This window comes from Talpa europaea, assembly GCF_964194135.1.
Source record: "Talpa europaea genome assembly, chromosome: 12".
In the NCBI taxonomy this organism is placed as follows: domain Eukaryota; kingdom Metazoa; phylum Chordata; class Mammalia; order Eulipotyphla; family Talpidae; genus Talpa; species Talpa europaea.
Window position 1 is genome coordinate 80,250,090 of NC_140079.1, and position 13,230 is coordinate 80,263,319.

Below are 13,230 nucleotides of genomic sequence, written 5' to 3' on the forward strand. Positions count from 1 at the left end.
CCTGGCAAGCATTTTTTTTTTTTTATGAATTAGAATACAGCAGCAAAGAGAGTATCACATGTGGAACACTAAGTATTCTTTTATGAAACTTGTTTTAGATGCTTGTGTGTCTGTGTATGTGCATGTGTGTGCAGGCACATACACACACCCTGTCCCTGTATAGAAGGTATTTTTTATACTTTTGATGAAAGAATCTCAAGGTTTCCTAAACCTGGCCACACAGAAAAGCCACCTGGGGAGGCCATTAAAATACAATCTCCGGATGCTAGACTTCCTGAGTCACGTTTGGGCCTGGAGATCTAATTCTTCCATTTCCCCAATTCATCCTGAGAAGCCAGTCAGAACCCTGCTGTTTAGGGGATGCTGCAATGACATTAGGGGAGCAAGATCAGCTAAATAACCTGTGGGGCACAGTGAAAAATGAAACTGTGGGGATTCCTCATTCAAAAAGCTGGGGAGACATGCAGCTAAAGGTACTAAAACACAGAGCTTTCCCCCTTTCTCTCAATCTGTCATTTGTCTACTATTTCATGTGGGGCTCTTGGGCAAAGGGTGAAGGGATGCTCGCAGGACAAGAGCAGACCCTCACTGGTACCCTTGGACCCTGCCTGCCTCTAGAGGGGTGAACACACAAGCATCTGAAACAAGCTTCACAAAAGAACACTTGGTGTTCCACACGTGATACTCTCTTTGCTATTGCATTCTAGTTCATAAATTCTAATTCCCACCAGCACGGGGCTGAACATGGCGCACCAGGGAGGCCAGGGAAGTGAAGGTGCCCGCCCAAGAGGCCACCATCCTACAGGGAATGACAACCTTGTGAGAACCATCATGGTCCCCCGAATTCCTGAGCCCAATCCCAAGCCCCACCTGCCTGCAGAAGGTGCAGTAGCTGCAGAGCAGAAATGGTGGCTGGGGTGCGAGAGGGTGGGGGGGTGGACAGTTGAGGCTCGAGCCCTGGACTATGCTCCGCTGTCCATCAGCCTTCACCTTCAATGCACACGTTCTGAGAATATTGAGAATGTCAAGGTGGTAAATGCAAAGCACTAAACCCCAAGTAGGTGACTCCTGGTTAAAGGCCCCAAAGCTAGCTCTGCCTGGGAAGATGTGAAGGACATGAGGGGCTAGGGAGAGAAGGAGGGAGAGAAAGAAATGGAGTGAAGAAGGGAAAAGGGAGGGCAAGGGATCAGAGCTTTTCTAAGTCTGACTTGCCAGAGTTTCTATATGGAAAACAAAGCAGTCGCAAGTTCTGAATTCCATCCATCACTTCTTAGAATAGTCTGGAAATGGGTTAAAAATCCTGAACATCTGGTCAGAATATAGCCGTGTTCCTAAAAGAGCAGAAACAAATCCCTGTGAGTGAGCAGCCCATAGCTCCCCTGCCTTACGTCCGTCCCTTGTCATCAGGACAAGGGGTCCCTATGTCCAGGGTGTCCGCCTGACCATTGCCCCCAGAACTGCGAGTCCAGACCACTGAGGGGACCCAGGTGGACACAACTCACTTTGCTCAGCACAACCAGCAGCATAAGCCCCTCAATTCTGAGCTTGACCAGGTCCCACACAGGCGGGTGTGGTCCCCTGAGAGCTTACCATCCTCGGGGGAGGAAGGGCACGTACCCCACAGGGAGCAACACTGGCAGGGAACACTGGGCACAGACAGCTGATCTCAGTCTCTGTGATGCAGCCTCTTGGGTTGGGGACATTGGGGAAGAACCATTTAAGGATTTTTTTTTTTTAAAGATTTATTTATTTATTTATTTATTTATTTATTTATACAAGCACTGGGTACAGTCAGAAGCGTGGGAGGGTGAGAGAATTCACCAGAGCCAGAGCGGGGAGCAGAACAGGCAGAGTGACAAAGTACACTGCTGAGGGGAGCAGCGGGCGGCAGGAGAGGTCTGCGCGCCATGTGGGACCCTCGTTCGGCAGCCAGGGATCGAACCGGTGCTGCAGAGGCTGTGGGCAGCTTCGCAGCCCAGCGCTCAACCGCTGCGCCACCGGGGAGGCCCCCCATTTAAGGATTTGAGGTGCACATGTCCTTGTGCCTCCCTGAGACTCACTGTCCATCTCCCCCAGAGGGGACAGTGAACAGGACTGAGGCAAGTTCTGGCAAGAGGAACACCTACCTTGAGCATTGTGCTTTTGAGAGCTCCACTCTGAACCCCCTCCAGCCACAACCCTCTCCACAGAGTAAGGGGACTGGGGCTGAGGGGGCATGACCCCCATAGCCCACAGCCCCCACCCTTGTAGACAAAGCACAGGTACTCAGGGACCTGGAATTTTCTTCCCAATAACTGCACATACCCAGACCGAGTGACAGCTGTTGCAGGTGGGAGGGACTGGGACAGAGCTGGAGTCACACTGAGTACGTGAGATCCCACCAGAGGCGAGGTATTAGGTGAGATGAAAAGGGAAGTGAAAGCTGGTTTTTCCCTGCACCACTAAGTCCCATGGAAAACTCAAGGAGACCAAGAGTTCAAAACCTGAGCCCGGCCGCCCAGGTCCTTAGCAGAGTATGTCTGACTAAGTCAATGACAGAATATATTTTATTTAGCAGTTTGAATGCTTGCTTTATAACTTTTAAATATCTATAACTTTTAAATATTTAGACACATGGTGTGTGGGACTCCACCTGGACCCTTCCCCACAAATGTTAAGGGTAACCCAAGCTCATAGGTAGGATAAGCCAGAGAAATCTATTTTCATCTCCACAAGGCCATTTTAACCTAGCATCATCAAAATGACTTCTTCAAAAAGTACCCCAAGAAAAAATGAAAAGGAATGCAAAATGGTCTGGCGCCTATGGTGGGCAATTTGACACTAACTAGCAGAGTGGTGTATGCATGTACCTTTTAACTCAGTAAAACTCCTTTAAATGTGCCCTAAACCTCCCCGGTGGCGCAGCGGTTGAGCGCTGGGTTGCGAAGCTGCCCGCAGCCTCTGCTGCGCCGGTTCGATCCCCGGCTGCTCCCCGGCCACCGGAGGAGGGTCCCGCATGGCGCGCAGACCTCTCCTGCCGCCCGCTGCTCCCCTCAGCAGTGTACTTCAGTCCTTCTGCCTGCTCTGCTCCCCACTCTGGCTCTGGTGAATTCTCTCACCCTCCCGCGCTTCTGACTGTACCCAGTGCATGTATAAGCAAAACAAACAAACAAACAAATAAATAAATAACATGCCTCTTTAAAAATAAATAAATAAATAAAATAAAAAAAAAAAAAATAAATGTGCCCTAAAGATTCACATTTTAAAATGTGAAATGAATAACCCACAAGGTTTTTATGCGGTGCTATTTGTGATACAAAAGTTTAGAACAATGACTAGCAAAGGACAAGTTGAATAAACCAGAGTCACTCACAGCATGCAGAGTTACAGAGCTGTAAAAGTGAACGCCAGAAAGATGGAAAGTTCTAGAGATGGATGTGTCATGGTTTCATAACACTACAAATATACTTAACACCGCTGAACTGTACCCCTAAAGATGGTTAAGATGGTAAATTCTAGGCTGTATGGATTTTACCTTTTTTTTTTTTAAATAGGAAAAACAATGTGGAAGGTGTCTACACCCTGATAGACAGGAGGCTCCACAGCACAGCATGAGGTTAAAGACAGGCACATGCAGAAGAGTTGGACAAGTCACAGCTCTGTATAAGAAGGGGAGGAAACACACACACACACACACACACACACACACTCCAGAGAAGCCACATCCAAAAAGCAGAAGCCAACAGGAACAATAACATGAAATAAAGACTATTTGTCAAGGAGCCTCTGTCACTTTGTGCATTCACAGAGACCAAGCTGCAGTAAGCACATCTGCAGACAGCTATGAAAAGCACCCTACAAAAAGCTGTCCCCAAGTCTTCTGCTTCTGAATTTCAAGGACATGGGCCATTAGTGATTGACAGCACATGAGACACAGAAATGTGTCCCACGAGGCCAGCCAAGTCAGTGACAAGCCCAGGTGTGAGCACTGTCCATGTGGGGCTTTCTTTCTCTGCCAGGCTGTGGAGTGACCATCTCCAGCATTTGGACCCTGCCCCAAACCTCCTCACCAACCCCCACAATCTGCCCTATTCAGGAATCCATTTTCCACAAATTCATCCAGACCCTCCCCATACCTAATCATAATTTCTTTCTGCTCCCACCTTAGTGGAAAAAGTTCTGGAAGGTTATCACATTTATTTGGACCTCTTTTTATTTGTGCTAGAGCAATCACCTCCAAGTTTCTGCAGAGGTACACAATTCCAGCTCACCAAATACCAGGACTCCTGCCCCACTCACTTGCTGCCTTCAAGGACTCCACCGTTAGCCCTACGTCAGCAGCATACTCCCGACTGCAGTTTCACCCTTCCCACACTCTTCAATTATAAAATTAATTCATGAACACACATTCCTTGTAAAACATGCAAACCAGACACAAGCAGACAGAGGGGAAAATAGGGGATTCAGTCACAGGTCTCTCCAGATAGGTATCTGCTAAAAATGGTTTCCTACAATTTTTTTTCTGAGCAGTTATAGGACAGATTTTTTTTCATAAATGAGATCATGCTATACATATCATTCTGCAACTTGAAAAGCTTATGTTTTAGACATTCTCATATGGAAGTGAGCAGAGACCACACTACTGTGGGTGTTTGGAGAATAAAACTAATAGAAGCCTTGGGAAAATATTTCCAAACAAAGTGAAGGAAATAAAACTGCATGCAAAGTTTTCCAGAAGCAGTTTTATGCTTTTCTGGGACTCGCCTATCCAACCATTAAGTGCATGTTCTTCGCAGCACGGAATATGCCTGTCTCTGGGCTGTGGACACTGGCAGGTACCCTCCGCCACCCTCCCAGCCTTGGTAACTATCAAGGAGAAAGAACCGGGGTCTTCCTTTCTGTGCATCAATCAGCAGAGAGTAGCTTCGCAAGCACAGGATTTGAAGAAAGAAGACAGCGAAGGTCAGTCCGAGTTGCCACGGACTCGGGGACCTTCCTCTGGGCCTCAGTTTCCTCATTTTAAGGAGCGAGGTACTCCAAGAGCGAGCGCTGAGGCGGTTTTGGGATCAAAAGAGATGACTAATACGAATGCAGGTCGCGTGCTCTAGAGAGCAGAGTGGTAATTGCTATTAATTTGGAAAAAGCGAAATTCGAATGAGTTGCACAAACGGGGCGTTTGGAAGCTGGCCTGAGAGCTCACGCTTTTTCTGGGGGATTTCAAGCCGGGTGAGGAGACGCCAGCCTGGACCATCTGGAGGCGGCCAGGGCGCCACCTGCCGGCGCAAGGGAGCTGCGGGGGGCTCTGGACGCCTCGGGCTGGGTAACCCCGCGGCTTCTCCGACCCCACCCGCTCCTGGTTCCCAGGTGCCGGGGGGCGGGGGGGGGCTGCAGCCGAGGTTCCTCCGCCACCCCAGCCCCAAAGGCCGGACGAAATCGCCCCTTCGGTGTCCCCGGGCGACCAGTGGGAGCGGCGGGGCCCGGGACGCACGACCTGGGCAACTCGGGAACCTGCTGGCCAACACAAAGCCGCGGCCGCGCAGGTGAGCGCGGTGGGGCCACGTGAGCCGTAAACGCCCAAGGAGTGAGCCCCGGAGCCCGGAGACGGCCCCGCGCCCCCCCGCACCCCCTCGCACCCCCGCGACACGCGCGCGCGCACGCACACCCCGCGGGTCTGAGCCGCCGAAAGAGCGAAGTTGGGGGAACAAGGAAAGGAAAAGAGTGGGTGCGGCCAGAGACCACCGCAGTCCCAGCCCGGCACGTTCGGTCCCTCCGCCCCCCGCCCCTTCCCCCCCCCCCACGATAGGAGCCCCTCGCCTCCCACTGCCCCTGCGTGCCCAGTCCCTCCGCCTCAGACCCCAAACCACCCCGGCCCGCGTCTCCCGCCCCCCGGAGCCCGGCGCCCCCAGACCCGAAGGCCCGCAGCCTGCTCAGCCCCGCGCCCCCAGCCTGTCGGCCCTTCTCCCCAGCCCCAGCCCCCGACCGCCCGCAGCCCCGACCGCCCGAGCCCGCAGGCCCCGCCGCCCCTCGCAGCTCACCGGCGGCTCCCGTAGCCGCTGCCCGGGGAGCCGGCGCCCGCGTCGGGGTAGCCGTGCTGCTGCAGGGCTGCGGCCGGGAAGGGGTAGAGGAAGCCGGTGGCCAGCGCCGACCCGCAGAGGCAGCAGCACGCCCAGGGCAGGAGGAGGGCCAGCTTCATTTTGCGCGGCCGCCCGCGGGGACCCGGAGTCCCGGGCGGGGGGACAGACGGGAGCGCACGCGGCCGGACCGAACCCGCGGTCCCGCCGGGAGCAGAGCGAGCGAGCCGGCGAGCAGCACAACCCGGGTCCGAGCTGGAGTGTCTGGGGGGCGCTCACGCCTCTCCTGGGCCGCCTTTTCAAATTCGGCGAGGTGGGCTCAGCGCCGTCAAAGGGGGCGTGGGGCTTTCTCTTTAACCCTCGACCGCCCGGGGCCGAGGAAGAGCAGTGGCTTTGGAACCGGGGTTCGGGATCTGCTGAGGGTCCCGGAACCGAGCGGCCCTCGAGCTAGACTTGGGGCCTGGGTCCCCGGCACACACATTCCAAAATCTTCTCAACCTAACCCTGGGATCCTCAAACGCTTGTTGCACGCGCACTCTGCCTAGCAATTTCGCCTGGATCATGTTTAATCCCCACCACACTACCTTCTAATACAGGGGGCACCGTTCCCCTTTTTCATAGGTGGAAACGGAGGCTCAAATAAGTTAACCCAGAAAAAGACATACAGGCCTCTGGGCCAAACCATTGCACACCCAGACTTTGCACAGAACCCTCTCCACCTCTACTTCTAGCTCCTACCTGCCCTCTGTGTCTCCAAAGAAGTAGCTGGGATGAGTGAAACACTGGTCTGGAGGTGAGAAGTGGTCCTAGAGTCATAAGGCATCCTATCTGGAAAGGAACTGGGGAAAGAGGTAATACAGTGCCCCCTTTTGCGGATGTGAATGCTGAGTCTCATCCCCAGCTTCCACCCAAATTGGTCTTTTCTGGGCTGCAGGATGCCCACTGCACTATATGCTGACAAGGCACGGTGGGACTTGAAATCCAGCCTGTGCCCCATTCCCCAGCTTGGGGTCTTTTTTTTTTTTTTTTTTTTCTTGGCAAAGCATCCCAGGGGCTGGCAGAAGCCTTGAATCTGGCTTCGCTTCTGCAAAAGGCAGGAGCTCCTGGTCTGTAAAATGCCTACTGGGGCTGGAGAGAAGCCACCCAGTATGGAAGTGCTTAATGGATTACAACGCATCTTGTTAAAGAAGTATGGGATTGTTGTTAGAGGAAGATAGGAAGACGCTTTCAAAAATGTGAAGAGAGTCCTCCATGACTTTGCCCTCTTATTATAGAGCCCTGTGTGTGCCCACGTGAACAGATCCTGTGTGCAGCTTCAATGTATATCCCAGTATCTCATCTCCAGCCCACTTCTCCCTCTGCCCAAACCACCATCCTTATCCACTCAATGCCCTCAAGTCCTGCCATGGTCTTTTTAATGGAACTTGCACACTTTCCAAGTCTCTATTGAGGACACAGGATGGACAGAGTCCATCTCAGAGTGGACAGCCCCCTAATAATAAATGTAATTTGAAACTCAGTCCACTTTCTTCATCTCACCCTCCATCCCTCTCTCAAGGCCCAAAAGATTCGATTATCAGGGGATTTTCAGTGCTTCCCCAAAAAGAATCTCAACTGTGCTCCTTGGGCAGTTAGCCAACATCCAATAAATGATGAGGTCACCACCCCCCCTTGGAATCTGTAAGCATCTGTCTTCCTCCTTCCCCTCCTTTACTTGCATAATGAGATCTTAAAGACCAGAGAAATTCCATGTTGCTGTAAACTGGCTTTATGCTGCAGGCATTGTAGTAAGGGAGCAAGAGCTGAGTTTTATCTTAAACTCATTTTTCCAGTGCCACAGGCTACACCCAAGCCAGGGGGTCAAAGCAGAAACAAAAGGAGGAAGAGATAACCACTCCAGACTGCAGGGTGCTTTAGGATGGGAAGCTCTAGGTAAAGAATGAACACATCTCAGAAACCTCAGGACTGAGGTAGTTCTCCCTCCTCTTTAAGTCTAGGACAATCAGTTTATTCCAGGCCCGTGAATGTAAACTTGGAACTTCCGTGTGCCCAGCACTCTGTTAGGTACAACAAAAGTGTTAAAGAAGCAAAGGACATGGTTCTCACCCTCCAGGTACTAACACTATTTTTTGAGGGAGGCATGAAAATGACCTTTTTTTTGCTTAAAAAGATAGCAAGCAGTCCTAACAAGTTGTCTGCAAAGAAGAGGTGGTTCCATTTGGAAGGTGATGTTAAAAAGACAAGGATGCATAAAATCAGGGAAAGGAATGTGGGATCAGCCATCCCACCAGGAACCAGAAGCCCCAGATGTGCCCTGGCTCCCTCACTGATTGGCTGGGTGACCTGAAGCCAGCCATTCCCCTCGCTGGTCCTCCACTGCATCTTCATATATAAAATAAAGAGTGGGCTAGCTTACCTCTGAAGACTTTTTGAGGTCTGGTTTATAATTCCCTTTACCCTTCATCCCCTACTCCCATCTCCAAGGCAGTCGTGGATATACCCAAGCTTAGCAGGCAAGATTTTCAGCAGCAGCACACACATCCCTACAGTGGGTCCAGGGGAGTGAAGAAGAATTAAGGATTGTGTGGCATCACACATTAATCAGCACACCCCCAGGAAACACCGGTGGAGTCCAACTCTCTCACAAATACCACTGTGCTACCTTGGACAGGTTACCTAGCCTCTCTGAGCATCCTCATCTGTAAAGTCAGAGTAACGGCAGCACCTGATGTATAGGTCTGCTAAAAGAATCCAATGAATTATTCACAGAATGTGCTGGAAATCATGTTCCTGACAATGATGCTCAGATAGTGTTCATTATTATTATTTGTAGGACTTTGGTGAGGGATAAAATTGAAGAACACCACCCCTCTCAAACCCCCAGGGTGGGCCAGCCAGTATGACACTGAGGTACAGGATAAACCTGGTACATCTTATTCCATGGTCAATGATTTGAAACAAAACTTTATTTTAAAATATATATGGGAATGTGATTGAGTGAAATGTGCAATCTGTGTTACTTTGCAAGATCAAACATAGTCTAGATGGGGGGGGGGGGCGGGCAAAATGAACGGTTTTAACAGCCCTGGAATAAAGAGCTTGGGAGGTCCAGTGCATTTTTACGTTTTAGACCTTAGCAACCCTGGTGGTCAGTCTCTGGTCAGCACTCCACACAAGCACCCATCTCTGTATCTCAAAATTGTGCCCACAGCCCTCTCCAGACATGTGGGAAAACTCAGGAGAGGCTGATGTCCGAGAGTCAAAAAAATCAAGTAGTAAAGACGTAGGGTTGGACCCAGCTTGCACTGGCCCCTTTCTCCTGCTTCTTCGGTGACCTTCACCATCACATAACCCCTGGACCTACTGAAATGGAAACCAGACTAATACTGGCCTGTGGGGCATCATTGAACCCTTAGCCCCCCAAATGCTCACAGCTCTAACTTGGACAGTCAAAGGTTCTCAATATTCCCCATCTTCCAGATGAGGAGAGGAGAGAAGTGATTTGTCTAGGATCTTGTACTCTCCCAGTTCTGTAAGTTCAAAGGCTGTTTGTACAAAGAGGGATCAGATTACTTGGTGGAAAAAGACAACCCCCACCCCCACTACACCAGAGAAGTGGACTCCCCCACAACTATGTTTCCAGACCTTTCTGATAAGAAAATATCAGTCAGCATCCTCTTCAGCAGACAAAAAGCAGATCTTTGCTTCTGCTGAAGTCAGCAGAGAGAGCCACTGAACAGAGAAGTAAATACTCACCAAGCTGAAGCCAAGGTAAATATTGACCTGGCATGATAAATCCTCCTGTTAATCTAAAACAGAAATCTCCCCCTCCCCTCAACTGCCCTATAGGACATGGATTCTGCAATTCTCCCAGAAGTTCAGGGAGGCAATGGTCGGAACAGGATGGATTTCAAGCTGATTTCTCTAGCAGCCCGGGCTCCCAGCTGTTCTGGATCCTGGGACAGCGCAGAAGTGGCTGCAGTTAACCCAAGATAGCAGAATGGCCACAACGAAAGGGCTTCTTTGTCTTGCTCCAAGCTTTCTGTGCATGGCCAGAGTGAAACATGAATGTTATGATGATGCCAACTGAGTTTTTTTCTTTGCATTGCTATCCTCCAATTCCACTACTGTCCTATAAAAGGGAGCACCACTTTGCTCAGCATACCTACCTCTAAGCCTCCCTGTCTCCCCCAACATCAGCAGTGAAATAGATGCTCAGAAGACAGCAAACTGGATGCTACCGCAATAGCCCGTGACCTTACACAGAAGTTCAAAAGGGGGAAAAAAGTGTTGAAAGCAAAACCTAAAAAACATTAAGAAATATGGAGATTTCCCCCTCCCCAGTTGCCGACGCCGGAAGCCCAACTTAAATATAGTGAAGTTTGCTCACTAAAGTCACCACTGCCAAACAAAAGTTTCTCTGGGAGTGTTTATTAGGAACAAAATCTTGTCGCTAGCAAGATCACTTGGTGATAAATGAAGAAAGGGGGTGTCTTAGTCTGCACAGGTTGCTATAACAGATCAACATAGACATGGCGGGTGGAAGGGGGACTTACAAACGACACCTATTTCTCACAGCTCTGGAGGCTGGAACTCCCAGGGCACAGCAGATTCAGAGTCTAGTGCAAGCCCGCCACCTGGCCCCTAGACAGTTGTCTTCCCACTGTCTGCACACATGGCAGGGGGAGGGAGCTCTGTGGGGTCTCTTGTATAAGGGCAACTAATCCCATCCATGAGGGCTCCACCTTCCTGACCCAGGCACCTCCAAAAGCCTCATCTCCTAACAGCATCATGTTGGGGGTTAGGATTTTAAGATATTGAGGGGGGGGGGCGCATATTCATTCATTGCAAAGGACTAAAGCTATAAATAAAGAGGCAACCGGCAATTCCTTTACAGACTTTACCCTGGTACAGGGTGCAGACACAATGAATCTGCAAGTTCCTCCCCATAATGACCTGCATTGGGGTTCTGTGGTGGGGGATCTAACAGGGCTTCTCCCCAACCCACAACCCTCGCAGTTCTCCACACCCCCTCCACTGCCCAGTTGTGTAGTTCAGCACCTGGGGCTCCTCCAGTGAGAACTAATATTAAAAACAAACCAAAATTGAGTAGAGAAGAGAGCCTCCATGGTGGGTAGGCATGTGGGTTTCAGACAAAGACTGGGGGAAAGTGAGACCCAGATCGTCTAAGTCAAAGAATTAAACTGGTTCTCTGAGTCCTAAGGACGAATTAGAGGTCAATGGGTGGGAGATGTCAGCTGAATAGCAGGAAGATTTTGTAATAGGTAGGTTATCTAGTTGGATTTAACTACATAAGGGGCTTAGGGGTGAGTCCCCCATCATTAGAGGAATCCAGGCAGACAGTGAAGTAACACCTGGTCAAAGTTGTAATTACACTGTAACTTGTAACCAAGCAGAACATTCTACTTATGGCTCTGATTCTAGACTGTAGGGGCAGGAAAGTCATCTAATCGACTTTAGAATTTCCCCAGTCATGAATAAGTATTAGATTTTCTGAATCTCCTATCTATTCTAGGCACAGAGAAGACCCCACTTGCCAGCCTCCCTTGCAGCTAAGACCATGTGGTTCATTCTGGCCAATGAGCTCTGAGCAGGAGGGACCTGTCACACAGTCACACAGCAACACTCGAATTCCCTCAAGGAGCTGAGATCCTTCCCATTGCATGACCTTGCACAGACTCCTGTCTGGAAAGCTCTTTGTTGTATACTGATACTTATGTCCCCCCTCCAAAAAATCTTATGTTGAAATCTTACCCTCCTTTGTGATGACGTTTGGAAGTGGGGCCTTTGAGAAGTGATTAGGTCAAGAGGTGTGGTCTCATGAATGGGATTACTAATCCGCAGAGCTCCCTGGCCCTTTCCAGCATGTGAGGACCCAGGGAGATCAGGACAATCTATGAACTGGGAAGCAGGTTCTCTCTAGATACCAAATCTCCAGGTGCCGTGACCTCGGACTTCCAGCCTCCAGAACTATAGGAAATGAATTTCTGGTGTTTCTAAGCCCCCTGAGTCTGCGATATTTTGTTATTGCAGTCTAAACAGATAGAGACACCTTCCACCCTCACTCTGTCTCCTCGTGGCAAGGCATCTTCAGAATCCAGCTCTTCAGGAACCCCTCCGAGGTTTGATGCCCATGTAGTACTCCCAGAGACCTTTCCACAACCTTCCTTGTCCACCATAATTCACCCTTGCTGGCTTCTTTCTTTGCACATTTGCCATCTCACCCACAACACATTGCATTAGTGAAACCAAGGGTAACTTCCCATTCATGTCTGCCTCCCTTTTGCCTAACAGCCTCACACTCAGTCAAAGCCTAATAGGTAATAACTGGATATTTCAGTAAGTCAATGAATCTTTCAGTTTATTCTCCCAAGTCCCCATGAAAAAAAGAAAGAGCAAGGGGCCAAACTGCCCTGTGAGAATAGCATCTGGAAGATAAATCATTAAAGCTTTAGGAACAATACAATAGTTTACTGTGTGCTCTTATTTCTTGCATGTGACAAGGAAAGGGAAGGATCACAAATGGAATTGTCAGGTGGGTCCTGTACAGGACCAGAGCAATGAAGGAACTTGCCACTCTTTCCAAGCAGGATCACAGGAAAGCTGGCCCCAAGCACGTTTCTATCCAAATCATTGAGGTTAACATTTAAGGAAGGATGGTCAGGTGCAATCTTTAAGACAAAAGTCTTCAGAAAACTTCATAAATAGTGATCAACATCTTGTAAGGATATCTCGTGGAGGTCTCTGCTGTACATAGTCCAATTCACCTCCACCAGGCATGTTTTCCCGAAAACCGGAGAGGAAGGCAGGCTGCATTCCCTAAGAGAGGCTTTGCAGTGATACTGAGACCCAGAAGAAAAAGAATGAATAGGTTCTTCCACTTGATAAAAACGTACTGCAATCTACTATTATGAAGTGTCTGTTTGAAGCTGAAACAAGTTCGAGATAAGCCCTTCATGGAGAAGCCAGAAAAAGGGGGGGGGGAGATAAAGCAGTTAGAGTGGACTCTCATTATAGAGTCATTAATAAAGACCATGAAAGTCCCACAGAGTTGCTTTTTATTGGAAAAATAGATGACTGCAGAACTAAAGGCTTTTGGGGGAAATCTTTTCATGCTAGAGAGAGAGCCAAAAATCACTTCAAGGATTTTAAAATTCAG

At 49.7% G+C, this 13,230-nt stretch overlaps 1 protein-coding gene across 2 annotated transcripts in view; it reads right to left on the minus strand.

Annotated features, from left to right (window-relative positions):
- COL26A1 (collagen type XXVI alpha 1 chain) overlaps window positions 1-6,172 on the minus strand; it is a gene marked incomplete at both ends in the record, with an annotated part of 124,820 nt that extends 118,648 nt beyond the window's left edge. For both annotated transcript variants that reach the window (XM_084251648.1, XM_084251647.1), the window contains one exon: window positions 6,015-6,172. In XM_084251648.1, the coding sequence (XP_084107774.1) occupies window positions 6,015-6,172 (158 nt within the window). The remainder of the gene's footprint in view (window positions 1-6,014) is intronic.
- Window positions 6,173-13,230: the final 7,058 nt, after the last annotated feature.